General features: G+C 46.5%; 1 protein-coding gene across 1 annotated transcript in view; it reads right to left on the bottom strand.

Annotated features, from left to right (window-relative positions):
- Positions 1 to 21,757, bottom strand: part of LOC139531498 (collagen alpha-1(XI) chain-like) — a 239,748-nt gene that overhangs the window by 134,352 nt on the left and 83,639 nt on the right. Inside the window, exons 8-18 of the mRNA XM_071327991.1 lie at positions 20,513 to 20,791; positions 15,178 to 15,231; positions 14,893 to 14,934; positions 13,423 to 13,485; positions 8,490 to 8,564; positions 7,606 to 7,689; positions 5,950 to 6,006; positions 5,749 to 5,802; positions 4,373 to 4,426; positions 3,829 to 3,882; positions 3,527 to 3,580 (exon numbers count right to left, since the gene is read on the bottom strand). Of these exons, the coding sequence (XP_071184092.1) occupies positions 3,527 to 3,580; positions 3,829 to 3,882; positions 4,373 to 4,426; positions 5,749 to 5,802; positions 5,950 to 6,006; positions 7,606 to 7,689; positions 8,490 to 8,564; positions 13,423 to 13,485; positions 14,893 to 14,934; positions 15,178 to 15,231; positions 20,513 to 20,791 (870 nt within the window). The remainder of the gene's footprint in view (positions 1 to 3,526; positions 3,581 to 3,828; positions 3,883 to 4,372; positions 4,427 to 5,748; positions 5,803 to 5,949; positions 6,007 to 7,605; positions 7,690 to 8,489; positions 8,565 to 13,422; positions 13,486 to 14,892; positions 14,935 to 15,177; positions 15,232 to 20,512; positions 20,792 to 21,757) is intronic.

Below are 21,757 nucleotides of genomic sequence, written 5' to 3' on the forward strand. Positions count from 1 at the left end.
GAGAGAGAGAGAGAGAGAGAGAGAGAGAGAGAGAGAGAGAGCGAGAGAGAGAGAGAGAGAGAGAGAGAGAGAGAGAGAGAGAGAGAAACCCAGAGAGATGTGTGTTATTATCACATAAAGGACTGGGCGAGGCCAGCTGTGTAGTTACAGACAGCAGGCTGGATGGCTGATTGACTGATTTAGTGACTGGCTGTGCTGGCTGACTGGCTGTGCTGGCTGACTGGCCGTGCTGGCTGACTGGCCGTGCTGGCTGACTGGCCGTGCTGGCTGACTGGCTAACTCTGTTGTTACCTTGATGTTACCCAGGCCAGAATAGTAACCAAACGCCCAGGATGGAAACATCTGAGGCCTCCTCCCTATGTCTCTCCCTCTCTGCCCCTTTCTCTCTCGCTCTACCCCTTCTATCTGGTTCTCCCTCTCTCTGCCCCTTCTCTCTCCCTCTCTCTGTCCCTTCTCTCTCACTCTCTCTTTCCCTCTCTCTGCCCTTCTCACTCTCCCTCACTCTCTCTCACTCTCTCTCACTCCATCTCACTCCCTTTCTCTCTTTGCCCCTTCTCTCTCCCTCTCTCTGCCCCTTCTCTCTCTCTCTCTCTCTCTCTCTCTCTCCCTCTCTCTCTCTCTCTCTCTCTCTCTCTCTCTCTCTCTGTCTCTCTCTCTGTCTTTCTCTCTCTCTGTCTCTCTCTCTGTCTTTCTCTCTATCTGTCTCTGTCGCCTAAGCTCCTAATTTAGCCTGACAGCGCCTGGTGTGTCTCTTCTGAGGGTGTTTAGAGCAGATGGCACAGCAAAGGACTGGGACTGGAGCTTGTATCATGATCGTGCTCTTCAACATGTTGCTTGGCTACGCGTCTGGTGACAACTCTGTGGAAGAGATTGTTATCAGAGGATCAATTTGGCCAAACTATTGGTCCAACTGTAAATCTGAACAAAAAACGACTTTGCTCATTTATTTTTAAATTACCACTTCAAAGCCATTCAAATTAGTTTTTACAATAATATTAGCTCCGCATTTCATTTCAGAATTAAAGACTTAGATGATTGTATAATGTTGCACCCAAAGAAAATCACGAGATTAATCAGAACAACAAGCTTATGTAGCCAGAAGTGTCAGACATTTTATAACCCCCCCCCCAAACCTAAAAGTTGTGGTATTTTGTCTTTAGCCAATTTGGTCTTATCAAACGGGGCCAACAGTATTTCACCCATAAGCCTATTAACTTCCAAGTCCTGTTTCTCAGACCAACACTAGTCTATTGTTCAACAGGATGGATTCCTCCAGTATGGATCACCTGCTGCACTAAATCTGCCTGTAATTAACTTCCGATCCTCTGGAATGAGTGGGAGTATTAGACAGAAAATACCAGTGTTTTGGGGAACCTACTGCAGGCCACATTAGGACTCATATTCTCTCTCTTTCACTATTTATTGGTGCGAGGCTTTGAGGGGTTGAGGGTGAAGGGGACTTCATTTCAAAACTGCAGGTCATTGTTTTGTAGAGGTAGAGAACATGAACATGTGACTCGTTTCAGGAAACTAGGCGTATGTCACACTTCACTACTTCACAGGAGAAACGTTTAAACCTAAACTATTATTTTAAATGTCTTCTGGAACATGTGAACTTTCATGTGCTTTAATAACAAACTGCCATCTGTAAATATGAATACAATTGATAAATTAGGAGCCTAGTTGGTTTAGCCATGGAAAAAGTGAGGAACCTTCCCGCTAGCCATGATTGGTTGAGATAATGAGTGGGCTGGACATGCCGCGAGAGATGAGTTAGGATTGGTCTGTCATGTAGCATGCTTCTGTCTATAATATGAGCTGGTCAGTATGTATATTTAATCCTTTCTAACACTGCCTTTTTTAAAGATATCAAGTAGTAGAATTGCATCAGTGTTGCTCTCCACTTCCTGGAGGACCGAGGTTTGAAATCAGTGGAATTAGAGAATGATAGCTAAGGAGATGGAGACAATTCTGGCGTTTGATTGTGAATATGCAGAAGGAATCGAAAAGAGAACACACAGAAGGCTATTGTATAAAATACCTGTCTCCGGATTACATCTTCAAACTAAGGGCAACCATGGCAACCGTGACAGAGAGGGAGAAGCGTCCATCCATGTATACAGGTAAGAGAGTGTAGCTAGCAAAAGTTTCAGATATTAGACGTTTCTAATTTTGTCAGAAAGTCATTTTCATTTCAAGCTAAAGCATACTGTTATTTATCTAACTAACATTAGCCCGCTGGCTCGCTAGCTAACGTTATGTGTATGATCAGTGTAGTAATATTATTTGTATTTCAGAGCCATTTGCATCGCTAGCTAGCTAGCTAGCTAACATTAAACCTGGTTGGTTAGCCACCTGCAGATTCATGCCGGGTAGTAAGGTTTTGAGTTGGGGTTATGGTTAATTGTTTAGCTAGTTAGCTACATGTCTAAACAAAAGACTCCACTATGCAGGTAACCATTTCAATAGGATGTTAATGATGTCACAGCGTCAACTGTCAATAGACGTACTTGGTAAATTCACTCTGGCTATCTACTCTTATTTCAGAGCACTCTCAGTCTGTGTGTGCCAGAGCACAGAATAACTGATGAATTCACTAACGCTAAACACACATTGAATATGGCCGGTGTCAGTAAACATTGGCAAAAAAGCTTAATAAATTGGTGCCAGCAGCACAGTTACAATCACCAACACTCTGGATAACATAAAAACTGCCTAACCAGCTCTTCTAAGGCAAGTAAAATGGTCAGTGAGCTGTTCTCCCATTTGTGTCTGGAAGTAGCTAGCAAGCTAGGTTACGTTAGCCAGTTAGCTTGGGTGCTTGACTGCTGTTGTTTGGTCAGAGCATTCGGATCAACCCCACTCCTCCTCCAGAGCATCCAGTGTGCTCTCTGAACGCTCCGTGAGTGAAACGCTCTGAATTTACGAACGGACAATCTGACAACGCTCTGAGTTTATCAACCCCCCAGAGCACACTCTGAGCTCACTCTGGCACTCCAGACTGAATTTACGAAACACACCGTAATATAAACCAGCCTTTAGTCTTGACATCTTTGGTTGTTTAGTACTGTACATGGGCTTACATGTGAATCCTAAAATAGATGGGAGTGGCTAAGGCTTAAGAAGGTGTGAACAATGATGAATGGGTGTAAACAAAGTCGAGATCTCCAGTAGGTTAACCAAAACATTCAAGGACCATTTTCTCAAAAGTGAGGTTACAATTTTATCAACTTTCAAAGCAGAATTACTTTCCCATTGTTCCTCAAATGTAGTCTATGATTTACCATTTTCTAGCTCTGAGTCTACTTTTATCCAACGTAAGTTTTCAAATTTTTCTACATAAGACTTAATCGAGCCGATCGGTCACATGGAGTTCCTAATCATTTCATGTATGCTTCACCGGTCACTTCCTTGAGATAGGATGAAGGCTCTCAACCATTCATTTCAGAATAGCCTACGGCCTTCTCATTTAGGGAGCGGTAAACATGCAAGTGCTTGATACATGCAGTGATGTTACTGTGCTCACCCTGTGTCCCTTGTTACCAGGTAGGCCGGGTAGGCCATCGAAGCCTCCGTCTCCCTGTAGAGAAACACAATGTGACAATGACCACCGAGTCCCCAGACAACACAGACATCATCATGTATATGTTTACAATACAGTAGTAGTGACCAACACAGAACAGTCACACGTAACAAACAGAGACATCATGTATACGTTTACAACACAGTAGTAGTGACCAACACAGAACAGTCACACGTAACAAACAGAGACATCGTGTGGTGTTAATTCTCTGAGTAAAGTGACTAGTGAACAGAGACATCGTGTACCTTAGACCCTGACTCTCCAGGCATTCCTCGGGCGCCCCCGGCTCCACCACGACCCTGAGAGAGAGAGAGAGAGAGAGAGAGAGAGAGAGAGAGAGAGAGAGAGAGAGAGAGAGAGAGAGAGAGAGAGAGAGAGAGAGAGAGAGAGAGAGAGAGAGAGAGAGAGAGAGAGAGAGAGTAGAGTGGAGAGAGAGAGAGAGAGTAGAGTGGAGAGAGACAGAGAGAGAGAGAGAGAGAAAGAGAGAGGTTAAACATGGAATCCTCAAGACCAATCAGGCAATGGCATCTACCTGGAAATGCAATTACAGCCATTTACGTCATCCACTGCCAGGTTGTACGTTTTTAACTGGATTTTAGAGCATTCAGGGAATTGTTTGTTTGATTATGATGAACCGTTCAGATCGTACACCACACACACACACACACACACACACACACACACACACACACACACACACACACACACACACACACACACACACACACACACACACACACACACACACACACACACACACACTGGATGAAGTCCAATCGGTCCACTTACCCTCTTGCCAGATTTGCCTATTTGTCCTGCAGAGCCTTGGACTCCCCTGGAGCCCTGTGAAGAGCACGTAATGATGGTCAGTTTATAGTCAGCTAGGGAACATTAACTGAATAGGTATACATTAACTATAGGTGTAGCTGTAGGTAACTGTAGGTGAGGTATGGGTAACTGTAGTGAGGTATAGGTAACTGTAGTGAGGTATGGGTAACTGTAGTGAGGTATAGGTAACTGTAGTGAGGTATAGGTAACTGTAGTGAGGTATGGGTAACTGTAGTGAGGTATAGGTAACGGTAGTGAGGTATAGGTAACTGTAGGTGAGGTATAGGTAACTGTAGGTGAGGTATAGGTAACTGTAGTGAGGTATAGGTAACGGTAGTGAGGTATAGGTAACTGTAGGTGAGGTATGGGTAACTGTAGTGAGGTATAGGTAACTGTAGTGAGGTATGGGTAACGGTAGTGAGGTATAGGTAACGGTAGTGAGGTATAGGTAACTGTAGGTGAGGTATAGGTAACTGTAGGTGAGGTATAGGTAACTGTAGGTGAGGTAGAGGTAACTGTAGGTGAGGTATAGGTAACTGTAGGTGAGGTATGGGTAACTGTAGTGAGGTATAGGTAACTGTAGGTGAGGTATAGGTAACTGTAGGTGAGGTATAGGTAACTGTAGTTAGATACAGGTAACTGTAGTTAGATACAGGTAACTGTAGTGAGGTATAGGTAACTGTAGTGAGGTATGGGTAACTGTAGTGAGGTATAGGTAACTGTAGTGAGGTATAGGTAACTGTAGTGAGGTATAAGTAACTGTAGTTAGATATAGGTAACTGTAGTGAGATATAGGTAACTGTAGTGAGGTATAGGTAACTGTAGTGAGGTATGGGTAACTGTAGGTGAGGTATAGGTAACTGTAGTTAGATACAGGTAACTCTAGTGAGGTATAGGTAACTGTAGTGAGGTATAGGTAACTGTAGTGAGGTATAGGTAACTGTAGTGAGGTATAGGTAACTGTAGTGAGGTATAGGTAACTGCAGTGAGGTATAGGTAACTGTAGTGAGGTATAGGTAACTGTAGTTAGATACAGGTAACTGTAGTGAGGTATAGGTAACTGTAGTGAGGTATAGGTAACTGTAGTGAGGTATAGGTAACTGTAGTGAGGTATAGGTAACTGTAGTGAGGTATAGGTAACTGTAGTTAGATACAGGTAACTGTAGTGAGGTATAGGTAACTGTAGTGAGGTATAGGTAACTGTAGTGAGGTATAGGTAACTGTAGTTAGATACAGGTAACTGTAGTGAGGTAGAGGTACAGTAACTGTCTAAGATAAGTGCAGACTATGATTATGAGTGGGTTTAGTAGTCTCCAGCTATATGTTGAACCTCTCACCTGAGGACCAGGGTCTCCGGCATCACCTTTAAGTCCAGAAGAACCAGGAACACCCTGAGAGAAAGATAGAGACACAATCCATTGTAGGTATCTGACAGGGCAGTCAATGACCTGTGTTCACCTTCCACGGAGAGACTTAGTAAGAGGGATGTGTATGTCTGTGTGTGTTATCAGAGCGGGGGTGGGGGGAGTAAAACTCACCACTGGACCAGATCTTCCTGTGAGACCCATTGGACCCGAGGGACCTCTCATGGCGAGCTGTGGGGTAGATGGAAGGGGATGGAGGGGGAGGGAGAGGGGGGGGTGGAGGATGGAGGGGAGGGGGGATGGAGTGAGGAAGGGAGGGAGGAGGAGGGAGGATGGAGGGGGAGGGAGGGGTTGGAGGGGGGAAGGGATGAAAAATCACCAGTCAGAAGGAGACAGATGAACAACCTCCATATGTCCCAGTACCTCACACCCTACCATCCTATTCCTCACTCAGACACTACCTCATACCTCACACCCTACCATCCTATTCCTCACTCAGACACTACCTCATACCTCACACCCTACCATCCTATTCCTCACTCAGACACTACCTCATACCTCAGACACTACCTCATCCCACAGACACTACCTCATACCACAGACACTACCTCATACCTCAGACACTACCTCATACCTCAGACACTACCTCATACCTCAGACACTACCTCATACCTCAGACACTACCTTATACCTCAGACACTACCTCATACCTCAGACACTACCTAATACCACAGACACTACCTCGTACCTCAGACACTACCTCATACCACAGACACTACCTCATACCTCAGACACTACCTTATACCTCAGACACTACCTTATACCTCAGACACTACCTTATACCTCAGACACTACCTCATACCTCAGACACTACCTAATACCACAGACACTACCTCGTACCTCAGACACTACCTCATACCACAGACACTACCTCATACCACAGACACTACCTCATACCACAGACACTACCTCATCCCACAGACACTACCTCATACCACAGACACTACCTCATCCCACAGACACTACCTCATACCACAGACACTACCTCATACCACAGACACTACCTCATCCCACAGACACTACCTCATACCACAGACACTACCTCATACCACAGACACTACCTCATACCACAGACAGTTTGCTCCTACTTTTTCTGTGATGTCATGGGTTTGTGAAACATTGCGACACAGTGGCCTACACTCATTCACCCTATCGTTTTCTTCTCTCTCTGTCTTTCCTCAGACACCTGTTCATCTGCTGTGCTGGCCCACCCGTGGGTCGTGAACCCCTGTAGTGTGTTTAAACTGCCTCTTGCCTCCTGCATCTGCCCCAAACAGGCTGTGTTTCTGCCTGTAGCCTGTTCAGCACATATCTCAGGGCCTCTCCTTGTAGTGTTGTACAAGGCCGAGCTGAACCACTCAGCCCCACTACATCTCCTCCCATCACCCTGCATCCCACCTAAAAGGCCTGTAATGTTGTAACCCCCCCCCCCCCCCCACACTCCCCCACACCTTCCCCTAAACTACAGCTGGGAGAAAGGATATACTAATGAAGGCCAAGAAGGCTGAAACACCAATGGGTTTCTCTTCTTAATAAATAAAGAGTGAGATGCCCAAAGGCTACACTGGACCCTGCTACAGCTCTGGTGTTTGGCCCTCTTCGGCCCATTACAGCCCTGGTGTTTGGCCCTCTTCGGCCTGCTACAGCTCTGGTTTTGGCCCCCTTCGGCCCATTACAGCCATGGTGTTTGGCCCTCTTCGGCCTGCTACAGCCCTGGTGTTTGGCCCTCTTCGACCTGCTACAGCCCTGGTGTGGTCATGGCGTACTCACTCTGGCCTGGGAGAGAATAGCCTGTGCCTGGGCCTCTTGAGCAGACACCACAGGACCCTTCTCTCCATCCCCTCCGAAACGGAACTGTCACACAGAGGAACACAGAGGAACACAGAGGAACACAGAGACACACAGAGACACACAGAGGAACACACAGAGGAACACAGAGGAACACGGAGACACACAGAGGAACACAGAAACACACAGAGGAACACAGAGACACACAGAGACACACAGAGACACACAGAGGAACACGGAGGAACACAGAGGAACACAGAGACAAACAGAGACACACAGAGACACACAGAGACACACAGAGGAACACAGAGACACACAGAGGAACACAGAGACACACAGACAAACACAGAGGAACACAGAGGAACACACAGAGGAACACAGAGACACACAGAGACACACAGAGGAACACGGAGGAACACAGAGGACACGGAGACACACAGAGACACACAGAGACACACAGAGGAACACGGAGGAACACAGAGGAACACGGAGGAACACAGAGACACACAGAGACACACAGAGACACACAGAGGAACACGGAGGAACACAGAGGAACACGGAGACACACAGAGACACACAGAACCACACAGAGGAACACAGAGGAACACAGAGGAACACAGAAACACACAGAGGAACACAGAGGAACACAGACGTTATAAAAGAAAAATCACAACCATGCTGTGCACAATGAACATCTAAATATCAATCAAATATATGGATCAAGATGATCAATCGATTAATGTATAAAGCCCTTTTTACATCAGCAGTTGTCAGAAAATTGATTGACCAATACATTTAAATAGTGGTAGATAATAGTGTTTGTTGGATTGGATGTTAATTCCCAATATTCCTGGTCTGGTACTTACTGGCAGCATCAACATGGTACCAGGAGGACCTGGCAAACCGTCGGCTCCTGCAAGACCAGCCCGCCCTGCGGGACCCTGGGAAATGAAGTCAACAAGACAAGAGGAAAGATGCCATGTTAGAACGTGTCCAGAGTGATTTAAAGAGGGAGATAGAGAGAGAGGGAGAGAGGGAGACAGAGAGAGAGGGAGAGAGAGAGAGAGACCACACATAGAGAGAGGGAGACAGAGAGAGAGGGAGACATAGAGAGAGAGAGAGAGAGAGAGAGAGAGAGAGGGAGACAGAGAGAGAGGGAGACAGAGAGAGAGAGAGAGAGAGAGAGAGAGAGAGAGAGAGAGAGAGAGAGAGAGAGAGAGAGAGAGAGAGAGAGAGAGAGAGAGAGAGAGAGAGAGAGAGAGAGAGAGAGAGAGAGAGAGAGAGAGACATAGAGAGAGATAGAGAGAGAGAGAGCGAGAGCGAGAGCGAGAGAGAGAGAGAGAGAGAGAGAGAGAGAGAGAGAGAGAGAGAGAGAGAGAGAGAGAGAGAGAGAGAGAGAGAGAGAGAGAGAGAGAGAGAGAGAGAGAGAGAGAGAGAGAGAGAGAGAGAGAGGGGGATATAAGCTTCTTATGCTATGTTCACCAAATAAGAATATCCTCAATATCATCATTGTCTTCCATCCATTATAACACCAGCAGGAAAGGACAGGATTGGAAAATAAAGGACAGGAAAGAACAGGAGAGAAAAATAGAGGACAGGAAAGGACAGGGGAGGAAAGGAGAGGAGAGTAGAGGACAGGAGAGGAAAATAGAGGACAGGAGAGGACAGGGGAGGAAAGGAGAGGAGAGTAGAGGACAGGAGAGGAAAATAGAGGACAGGAGAGGAAAATAGAGGACAGGAGAGGACAGGAGAGGAAAGGAGAGGAGAGTAGAGGACAGGAGAGGAAAATAGAGGACAGGAGAGGACAGGCGAGGAAAGGAGAGGAGAGTAGAGGATAGGAGAGGAAAATAGAGGACAGGAGAGGAAAGTAGAGGACAGGAAAGAACAGGAGAGGAAAATAGAGGACAGGAGAGGACAGGAGAGGCAAATAGAGGACAGGAGAGGACAGGAGAGGCAAATAGAGGACAGGAGAGGACAGGAGAGGAAAACAAAGGACAGAATAGGACAGGAGAGGAAAGGAGAGGAAAGTAGAGGAAAAGAGATGAGAGGACAGGACAGGAGAGGAAAATAGAGGACAGGAGAGGAAAATAGAGGACATGAGAGAACAGGAGAGGAAAATATAGGACATGAGAGAACAGGAGAATAACCTCACTACCAGGTGACTGTACTGGAATATCTGTACTGAACATGGAGTGTCTCAGTGACTTAACAACAGTACCACAGTTCCCACTGCACCTGGACTATAGGCACGTTCCCACTGCACCTGGACTATAGGCACGTTCACACTGCACCTGGACTATAGGCATGTTCACACTGCACCTGGACTATAGGCACGTTCCCACTGCACCTGGACTATAGGCACGTTCACACTGCACCTGGACTATAGGCATGTTCCCACTGCACCTGGGCTATAGGCACGTTCCCACTGCACCTGAGCTATAGGCACGTTCCCACTGCACCTGGACTATCGGCACGTTCCCACTGCACCTGAGCTATAGGCACGTTCCCACTGCACCTGGACTATAGGCACGTTCCCACTGCACCTGGGCTATAGGCACGTTCCCACTGCACCTGGACTATAGGCACGTTCCCACTGCACCTGGACTATAGGCACGTTCCCACTGCACCTGGGCTATAGGCACGTTCCCACTGCACCTGGACTATAGGCACGTTCCCACTGCACCTGGTCTATAGGCACGTTCCCACTGCACCTGGACTATAGGCACGTTCCCACTGCACCTGGACTAAAGGCACGTTCCCACTGCACCTGGACTATAGGCACGTTCCCACTGCACCTGGACTATAGGCACGTTCCCACTGCACCTGGACTATAGGCATGTTCCCACTGCACCTGGGCTATAGGCACGTTCCCACTGCACCTGGACTATAGGCACGTTCCCACTGCACCTGGGCTATAGGCACGTTCCCACTGCACCTGGACTATAGGCACGTTCCCACTGCACCTGGACTATAGGCACGTTCCCACTGCACCTGGGCTATAGGCACGTTCCCACTGCACCTGGACTATAGGCACGTTCCCACTGCACCTGAGCTATAGGCACGTTCCCACTGCACCTGGACTATAGGCACGTTCCCACCGCACCTGAGCTATAGGCACGTTCCCACTGCACCTGGACTATAGGCACGTTCCCACTGCACCTGGGCTAAAGGCACGTTCCCACTGCACCTGGACTATAGGCACGTTCCCACTGCACCTGGACTATAGGCACGTTCCCACTGCACCTGGGCTATAGGCACGTTCCCACTGCACCTGGACTATAGGCACGTTCCCACTGCAACTGGACTATAGACACGTTCCCACTGCACCTGGGCTATAGGCACGTTCCCACTGCACCTGGACTATAGGCACGTTCCCACTGCACCTGAGCTATAGGCACGTTCCCACTGCACCTGAGCTATAGGCACGTTCCCACTGCACCTGGGCTATAGGAACGTTCCCACTGCACCTGGACTATAGGCACGTTCCCACTGCACCTGGGCTATAGGCACGTTCCCACTGCACCTGGACTATAGGCACGTTCCCACTGCACCTGGGCTATAGGCACGTTCCCACTGCACCTGGACTATAGGCACGTTCCCACTGCACCTGGACTATAGTCACGTTCCCACTGCACCTGGGCTATAGGCACGTTCCCACTGCACCTGGACTATAGGCACGTTCCCACTGCACCTGGGCTATAGGCACGTTCCCACTGCACCTGGACTATAGGCACGTTCCCACTGCACCTGGGCTATAGGCACGTTCCCACTGCACCTGGACTATAGGCACGTTCCCACTGCACCTGGACTATAGGCACGTTCCCACTGCACCTGGGCTATAGGCACGTTCCCACTGCACCTGGACTATAGGCACGTTCCCACTGCACCTTAGCTATAGGCATGTTCACACTGCACCTGGACTATAGGCACGTTCCCACTGCACCTGGGATATAGGCACGTTCCCACTGCACCTGGACTATAGGCACGTTCCCACTGCACCTGGGCTATAGGCACGTTCCCACTGCACCTGGGCTATAGGCACGTTCCCACTGCACCTGGACTATAGGCACGTTCCCACTGCACCTGGACTATAGGCACGTTCCCACTGCACCTGGACTATAGGCACGTTCCCACTGCACCTTAGCTATAGGTACGTTCCCACTGCACCTTAGCTATAGGTACGTTGCCACTGCACCTGGGCTATAGGTACGTTGCCACTGCACCTGGGCTATAGGTACGTTGCCACTGCACCTGGACTATAGGCACGTTCCCACTGCACCTTAGCTATAGGCACGTTCCCACTGCACCGTAGCAGGGCTAAGAGAGATTTTAGCCCAGGGCTAAGCGAGTGTTCACACTTGTACATTCTAAAGAAACACGGTGCCAAAATAACCAGTAAGAAACGGGGTCAAGAACAACGAATCTTCACTGTCACAATAACAAAAGCTGCACTTTCACATAATTTGCATATGCTTGTGATGCCTGTTGATGCGTTCTGAACCCTATTTTAATAAGTTAATTTATACTATATTTGTATATATATATATATATTTTATATATTATAATATTTTTTTCATCCTTCCATCTGAGGAAAAAAACCTGAAAAAGAAATTAAATTCTTTCATCTGGGCAAAAACACGTGTTGCTATGACAACAAGGAAAACGTTTTCTATGCAGGCTGGCTAACGTCTTCTCACTCAGTGAGCCACCTGCTTCACTAACTCTACAGCTGGAAGGGCAACAAACACTTCATTTTCATCTCATTTCAAAGTGTTTCTATTGACATTTATCCATTAAAATAATATTGTTGCAGGATTTCGCCTGGATCAGAAAACGTCTCGTCCGCTGTCTCGTCTCGTCCGAGGGGCGAGATCGCATTTCAGAAGGTCAGAAAGGCAGAGAGAGCAAGATTTATACAAACCATCACTGTTGTGGAAACACAAGGACATAATGTGTTAATCGATGCCTTGTTGCTTATAACATTGGTCACGTTATAATGTGTGTTTGTTCGTTAGTTCGTTAGCCCAAGTCTTTGAAGTACGACTGTAAATCCTTAGCCCAGGGATAATACTAAGCTAAGATATGGAATTGTTTTAAGATGGTCATACCATGTGCTACAGGCATGACAGAGACATGCACATGCATGCATGTATGTATGCACACACACACACAGAGAGAGAGAGAGACAGAGAGAGAGACAGAGAAAGAGAGAGAGAGAGAGAGAGAGAGAGAGAGAGAGAGAGAGAGAGAGAGAGAGAGAGAGAGAGAGAGAGAGAGAGAGAGAGACAGAGAGAGAGAGAGAGAGATAGAGAGAGAGAGACAGAGAGAGAGAGACAGACAGAGACAGACAGAGAGAGAGAGCGAGAGAGAGAGACAGAGAGAGAGAGAGAGAGACAGAGAGCGAGAGAGAGAGACAGAGAGAGAGAGACAAAGACAGGGACAGAGAGAGAGCGAGAGAGAGAGAGAGAGACTGAGAGAGAGGGAGAGAGAGACAGAGAGAGAGAGAGAGAGAGAGACAGAGAGCGAGAGAGAGAGAGAAAGAGAGAGAGAGACAAAGACAGGGACAGAGACAGAGAGAGAGAGAGAGAGAGAGAGAGAGAGAGAGAGAGAGAGAGAGAGAGAGAGAGAGAGAGAGAGAGAGAGAGAGAGAGAGAGAGACAAAAACAGAGAGAGAGCGTGAGAGAGCGAGAGAGAGAGAGAGCGAGAGACAAAGACAGAGAGCGAGAGAGAGAGACAAAGACAGAGACAGAGAAAGAGCGAGAGAGAGAGAAAGAAGCGTACACAGGAAGATAGACTCACCCTGTCACCCGGATCTCCAGCAACACCAGGGGGTCCATGTAGACCCGAGGGGCCTGGGAGACCCTACAGAAACACAACCCAGTCGAACTGAGGCACAGCCATGTTGTTACATCAGCCTCAATCCTGACTTAACATAAAGCCCTGTAGACTGAGACTGAGGCACAGCCATGTTGTTACATCAGCCTTAATCCTGACTTAACATAAAGCCCTGTAGACTGAGACTGAGGCACAGCCATGTTGTTACATCAGCCTTAATCCTGACTTAACATAAAGCCCTGTAGACTGAGACTGAGGCACAGCCATGTTGTTACATCAGCCTTAATCCTGACTTAACATAAAGCCCTGTAGACTGAGACTGAGGCACAGCCATGTTGTTACATCAGCCTTAATCCTGACTTAACATAAAGCCCTGTAGACTGAGACTAAGGCACAGCCATGTTGTTACATCAGCCTTAATCCTGACTTAACATAAAGCCCTGTAGACTGAGACTGAGACTGAGGCACAGCCATGTTGTTACATCAGCCTTAATCCTGACTTGACATAAAGCCCTGTAGACTGAGACTGAGGCACAGCCATGTTGTTACATCAGCCTTAATCCTGATTTAACATAAAGCCCTGTAGACTGAGACTGAGGCACAGCCATGTTGTTACATCAGCCTTAATCCTGACTTAACATAAAGCCCTGTAGACTGAGACTGAGGCACAGCCATGTTGTTACATCAGCCTTAATCCTGACTTAACATAAAGCCCTGTAGACTGAGACTGAGGCACAGCCATGTTGTTACATCAGCCTTAATCCTGACTTAACATAAAGCCCTGTAGACTGAGACTAAGGCACAGCCATGTTGTTACATCAGCCTTAATCCTGACTTAACATAAAGCCCTGTAGACTGAGACTGAGACTGAGGCACAGCCATGTTGTTACATCAGCCTTAATCCTGACTTGACATAAAGCCCTGTAGACTGAGACTGAGGCACAGCCATGTTGTTACATCAGCCTTAATCATGACTTAACATAAAGCCCTGTAGACTGAGACTGAGGCACAGCCATGTTGTTACATCAGCCTTAATCCTGACTTAACATAAAGCCCTGTAGACTGAGACTGAGGCACAGCCATGTTGTTACATCAGCCTTAATCCTGACTTAACATAAAGCCCTGTAGACTGAGACTGAGGCACAGCCATGTTGTTACATCAGCCTCAATCCTGACTTAACATAAAGCCCTGTAGACTGAGACTGAGGCACAGCCATGTTGTTACATCAGCCTTAATCCTGACTTAACATAAAGCCCTGTAGACTGAGACTGAGGCACAAGTCACGTACAGTAAGACACCCAATAGAAGTGTGTCATTTATGTTTGAGTAAAGATTTAGTGCACTAGTTTTCACCAGAGCCCTGTGGCTCCTGGTTAAAACTAGTGCACTATAAAGGGAATAGGGTGCAACCTTGGCCTCAGGTGTTTACTCACAGCTGGGCCTGCAGGTCCAGGTGGGCCTTCAATCAGCATGCCCTAAACGTGATGGACAGACGACAGGAATAAAGAAATGGGACAGCGAGAATTAAACACGGCAGTTTTTCACATCGTGTTGCATCACAATTATAACAGAAATACCGTCCATCCCACTGCATCCTGTCTCTATGGAAGAAAACATTAATTTATAACCAAACAGTTTCTTTCAACTTCCTGTATGACACAATTTGTATTCTACACATATTCCCTTAAAAAGCATCAGTGTTGTGTTTTGGGTCTTACAGGTTCAATCACAGCGGGTTCTCCCTTCTCGCCTTTCTCCCCACCACCAGCCACCTGTGAAGACAGGGAGGACACCAGTGTGAGCTCCTTCATACGGAGCTACAGTCACTGGATCAATGACCAACGGGACGGGCGGCATGAGGGACGAGATGAATGAAAGAGGCAATTCAACAAGCGAAGAAGAAGGTAATATTGATGCATGGTTTTTGAGAATATGATGTGATCAGCCATTCAACAGTGTGATCAGCCATTCAACAGTGTGATCAGCCATTCAACAGTGTGATCAGCCATTCAACAGTGTGATCAGCCATTCAACAGTGTGATCAGCCATTCAACAGTGTGATCAGCCATTAAACAGTGTGATCAGCCATTCAACAGTGTGATCAGCCAATCAGCAGTGTGATCAGCCATTCAACAGTGTGATCAGCCATTCAACAGTGTGATCAGCCATTCAACAGTGTGATCAGCCAATCAACAGTGTGATCAGCCAATCAACAGTGTGATCAGCCATTCAACAGTGTGATGTGTGATCAGCCATTCAACAGTGTGATGTGTGATCAGCCATTCAACAGTGTGATCAGCCAATCAACAGTGTGATCAACCATTCAACAGTGTGATCAGCCAATCAACAGTGTGATCAGCCATTCAACAGTGTGATCAGCCATTCAACAGTGTGATCAGCCAATCAACAGTGTGATCAGCCATTCAACAGTGTGATCAGCCATTCAACAGTGTGATCAGCCATTCAACAGTGTGATGTGTGATCAGCCATTCAACAGTGTGATCAGCCATTCAACAGTGTGATCAGCCATTCAACAGTGTGATCAGCCATTCAACAGTGTGATCAGCCATTCAACAGTGTGATCAGCCATTCAACAGTGTGATCTGCCATTCAACAGTGTGATCAGCCATTCAACAGTGTGATCAGCCAATCAACAGTGTGATCAGCCATTCAACAGTGTCATCAGCCATTCAACAGTGTGATCAGCCAATCAACAGTGTGATCAGCCATTCAACAGTGTGATCAGCCAATCAACAGTGTGATCAGCCATTCAATAGTGTGATCAGCCATTCAACAGTGTGATCAGCCAATCAACAGTGTGATCAGCCATTCAACAGTGTGATCAGCCATTCAACAGTGTGATCAGCCAATCAGCAGTGTGATCAGCTATTCAACAGTGTGATGTGTTATCAGACATTCGACAGTGTGATCAGCCAATCAACAGTGTGATCAGCCAATCAACAGTGTGATCAACCATTCAACAGTGTGATCAGCCATTCAACAGTGTGATCAGCCAATCAGCAGTGTGATCAGCCAATCAACAGTGTGATCAGCCATTCAACAGTGTGATCAGCCAATCAGCAGTGTGATCAGCCATTCAACAGTGTGATCAGCCATTTAATAACTACGGGAATGAGAGAATAAAGAGCAGAGAGAAAGAAAGACAGAAATGGTCGTAACGTGTTAGTCTCCATGAAGGAGGATGGATCAAGATGCTTGAAATGGACAGCAGTGTCGTTGTATTCATATAACTCACATTGAACTGTGTGTTAGGATGACTGGGTGAATCAGAGTGAATAACTCATATTGAACTGTGTGTTATGATGACTGGGTGAATCAGAGGGAATAACTCATATTGAACTGTGTGTTAAGATGACTGGGTGAATCAGAGGGAATAACTCATATTGAACTGTGTGTTAGGATGACTGGGTGAATCAGAGTGAATAACTCATATTGAACTGTGTGTTATGATGACTGGGTGAATCAGAGTGAATAACTCATATTGAACTGTGTGTTAAGATGACTGGGTGAATCAGAGGGAATAACTCATATTGAACTGTGTGTTAGGATGACTGGGTGAATCAGAGGGAATAACTCATATTGAACTGTGTGTTAGGATGACTGGGTGAATCAGAGTGAATAACTCATATTGAACTGTGTGTTAGGATGACTGGGTGAATCAGAGTGAATAACTCATATTGAACTGTGTGTTAGGATGACTTGGTGAATCAGAGTGAATAACTCATATTGAACTGTGTGTTGGGATGACTTGGTGAATCAGAGTGAATAACTCATATTGAACTGTGTGTTATGATGACTGGGTGAATCAGAGTGAATAACTCATATTGAACTGTGTGTTAGGATGACTTGGTGAATCAGAGGGAATAACTCATATTGAACTGTGTGTTAGGATGACTTGGTGAATCAGAGTGAATAACTCATATTGAACTGTGTGTTGGGATGACTTGGTGAATCAGAGTGAATAACTCATATTGAACTGTGTGTTAGGATGACTTGGTGAATCAGAGTGAATAACTCATATTGAACTGTGTGTTGGGATGACTTGGTGAATCAGAGTGAATAACTCATATTGAACTGTGTGTTAGGATGACTGGGTGAATCAGAGGGAATAACTCATATTGAACTGTGTTAAGATGACTGGGTGAATCAGAGGGAATAATTCATATTGAACTGTGTGTTAAGATGACTGGGTGAATCAGAGGGAATAACTCATATTGAACTGTGTGTTGGGATGACTTGGTGAATCAGAGGGAATAACTCATATTGAACTGTGTGTTAGGATGACTGGGTGAATCAGAGGGAATAACTCATATTGAAATGTGTGTTAAGATGACTGGGTGAATCAGAGGGAATAACTCATATTGAACTGTGTGTTAGGATGACTGGGTGAATCAGAGTGAATAACTCATATTGAAATGTGTGTTAAGATGACTGGATGCCACCAACAGGTTGGTTTAATATCTAACATTTGTTACACTTCAAGGCATATACTGTACAATCAGCATGAGACGGTGTACAGGGAAGACTAGACAATCCTTACTAGCCGCTAAACATAGTTTCAAGGTCTTGGGAGCTCTCTGGTGTTTCTTTGTATATCTACAAATCCACGATTCCTTGAGTTCAATGGTAGACTTACTCCAGCTGAATTGAGTGTGATATGAGTTTAGCCCTCACTAGTCGGAGGGAGAGAGAGAGAGAGAGAGAGAGAGAGAGAGAGAGAGAGAGAGAGAGAGAGAGAGAGAGAGAGAGAGAGAGAGAGAGAGAGAGAGAGAGAGAGAGAGAGAGAGAGAGAGAGAGAGAGAGAGAGAGAGAGAGAGAGAGAGAGAGAGAGAGAGAGAGAACGAGGGAGAAACCCAGAGAGACACTCAGACAGACAGACAGAGATGGGAACGAGGCGGTGTCTTCTCATGGAAACAATCAGAGAGAGCAGAAGACTCCTGCCATCGTGAGAGCTTAGGCCTGACAGTCTGAGACACTTACGGCCATGCAGTGTATGATGTTGTGTTTAGAAGACATTGAAACAGACAAACCTAAAATGGAAGACAGTAAAATGGAGAGGAAATGACACAGTTCACCGACTTCCGTGTTTATTTATTTTTGTGATGGGTTGTTTGGATGAAGCTGGGTGGTGGTTATAGGATGAAGCTGGGTGGTGGTTATAAGACGAAGCTGGGTGGTGGTTATAGGATGAAGCTGGGTGGTGGTTATAGGATGAAGCTGGGTGGTGGATACAGGGTGGAGCTGGGTGGTGGATATAGGATGAAGCTGGGTGGTGGTTATAGGATGAAGATGGGTGGTGGTTACAGGATGAAGCTGGGTGGTGGTTACAGGATGAAGCTGGTTGGTGGTTATAGGATGAAGCTGGGTGGTGGTTATAGGATGAAGCTGGGTGGTGGTTATAGGATAAAGCTGGGTGGTGGTTATAGGATGAAGCAGGGTGGTGGTTATAGGATGAAGCTGGGTGGTGGTTATAGGGTGAAGCTGGGTGGTGGTTATAGGATGAAGCCGGGTGGTGGTTATAGGATGAAGCTGGGTGGTGGTTATAGGATGAAGCTGGTTGGTGGTTATAGGATGAAGCTGGGTGGTGGTTATAGGATGAAGCTGGTTGGTGGTTTTAGGATGAAGCTGGGTGGTGGTTATAGGATGAAGCAGGGTGGTGGTTATTGGATGAAGCTGGGTGGTGGTTATAGGATGAAGCTGGGTGGTGGTTATAGGATGAAGCTGGGTGTTGGTTATAGGATGAAGCTGGTTGGTGGTTATAGGATGAAGCTGGGTTGTGGTAATAGGATGAAGCTGGGTGGTGGTTATAGGATGAAGCTGGGTGGTGGTTATAGGACCAAACTGGGTGGTGGTTATAGGATGAAGCTGGTTGGTGGCTATAGGATGAAACTGGGTTGTGGTTATAGGATGAAGCTGGGTGGTGGTTACAGGGTGGAGATGGGTGGTGGTTATAGGATGAAGCTGGTTGGTGGTTATAGGATTAAGCCGGGTGGTGGTTACAGGATGAAGCTGGGTGGTGGTTATAGGATGAAGCTGGGTGGTGGTTATAGGATGAAGCTGGGTGGTGGTTATAGGATGAAGCTGGGTGGTGGTTATAGGATGAAGCTGGGTGGTGGTTATAGGATGGAGCTGGGTGGTGGTTACAGGATGAAGCTGGGTGGTGGTTATAGGATGAAGCTGGGTGGTGGTTATATGATGAAGCTGGGTGGTGGTTATAGGAAGGATGAAGCTGGGTGGTGGTTACAGGATGAAGCTGGGTGGTGGTAAAATAAGTAGAGACAGGGAGACGTAGAGTTGTAGTTGTGCTGGATCTGAGTGTGTGTTAGTGTGTACATACAGTACACATGTGTTAAGGCCTGACCTCAATATATGTTCCCTGTCCAGACTGACATGCAGTGTCCTTCTCCTAATCACACCAAACCCTGACATGTCTAACCCAGCCCAACAGACACAGTGCAGGCAGACAGAAACACATTCACAGACTGAAATGTGAGGTGGATGTTTCAAACTAAGACAGGCTCCACAAACACAGCATGACAATGACAGACAAACTGCTGATGCCAAGACAGACAAACTCCCCAAGACAGACAAACTGCCCAAGACAGACAAACTGCCCAAGACAGACAAACTGCCCAAGACAGACAAACTCCCCAAGACAGAAAAACTCCCCAAGACAGACAAACTCCCCATGCCAAGACAGACAAACTCCCCAAGACAGACAAACTGCCCAAGACAGACAAACTGCCCAAGACAGACAAACTGCACAAGACAGACAAACTCCCCAAGACAGACAAACTGCCCAAGACAGACAAACTCCCCAAGACAGACAAACTGCCCAAGAAAGACAAACTCCCCAAGACAGACAAACTCCCCAAGACAGGCAAACTGCCCAAGACAGACAAACTCCCCAAGACAGACAAACTACCCATGCCAAGACAGACAAACTCCCCAAGACTCCACGACGTACACCCCTGGTTCATACACACACCCCTCGGTCAGTCTAAGTTCAGAGGAGAGGGGTGCCATACTTACGGCAGTCTGGGTGAGTTCCTCCGTTTCCACGGGAACCCCCAGCCCCACCTCTTCACCGACGGTAACAGTGGGGTTGGGTAGCTCATTGCCATTCTCATCATACACCCCGTACTCATACTGCTTATTGTCCAACTCTAGGTCATACTCCTTAAAGTCATACTCGTCCACTCCGGGGTCCACACTGTCCAGGCCAGCATGGGGGGCGGCGAGGGGGTCCTGACCCAGTGGGGCAGCTCCAGTGACCACGTAGTCACCGGCAACCATCTCCTCCTCCACTGCCTTATGTTACCCGAACATGGGAGCGTTGACGGGACGAGGCGGGTGGAGGGATGATCAACGGAGGGAACAGGGTTGTTAGTCAAGCAGCTGGGGCACAGGTAGCTAGAGCAGGCTACTGTCTATGTAACGTTATACAGCTTTAGCCTTACCAGGTCCAAAATGAATCGGGCATTTGTGACACATGGTGAAGGCTATGGCAACGTGGTAACACCTTATTCCATTTACTTTAGTGGAAAATCTGTTTGTTGGTGAGATATTGATTGAACTTACACGAGTTTGTAATTATAGCTATTGTTTCATGTAGTGTGCGTCTTGTCTGTCGTTATGTTGAAGACTAGTCTCTTACAGTGAAGCAAACGGTAAACTATTGTCTGTGACTCTGTGTTTATCTAACTAGGTCATACTACATATAGTATCCTTGTCCAGTATTCATTTCAGGTCTATGACAACAACAACAATATTATTCATGACAACAACAACAAAAAGTGCAAATATAGTGTTACTTTGATGACATAAAAAAAAAAGCATTATACATGCTGATGATCATATTTACATCAAGACAGTTTGACCAGACTTTAGGGTTATTTCAGTCTTTTTTTGCACAAACATAATACAGTACCGCCAGAATATAAATATATGAACAAAAAGACTGAAATAGATGAACTAAGTCTGGAAGGAAACGAGAAGCATCTTTCATGAAATGGTAAATCTACAATATAGAAATGTGCAAAAATACAAAGTACATACGTATGTGTACAAGGAATTTGATGTTCAATGTCCTAGTTGGTTTGGATAGATACCAAATACTGATTATGGTGTGACTGTAGTATTTATGACATACTCTGGCATTTTGCACAGTTCTACAACGACCAATCACACAGCGCTGTCATTCCTCTGCCATTTTAGAAGAGTGATCGTTGTGGATTTAGAATGTGGATGCCATCAAAATGGATGCCTGTTGGGTAG

This window comes from Salvelinus alpinus, chromosome 10, assembly GCF_045679555.1.
Source record: "Salvelinus alpinus chromosome 10, SLU_Salpinus.1, whole genome shotgun sequence".
Taxonomy (NCBI): Eukaryota; Metazoa; Chordata; class Actinopteri; order Salmoniformes; family Salmonidae; genus Salvelinus; species Salvelinus alpinus.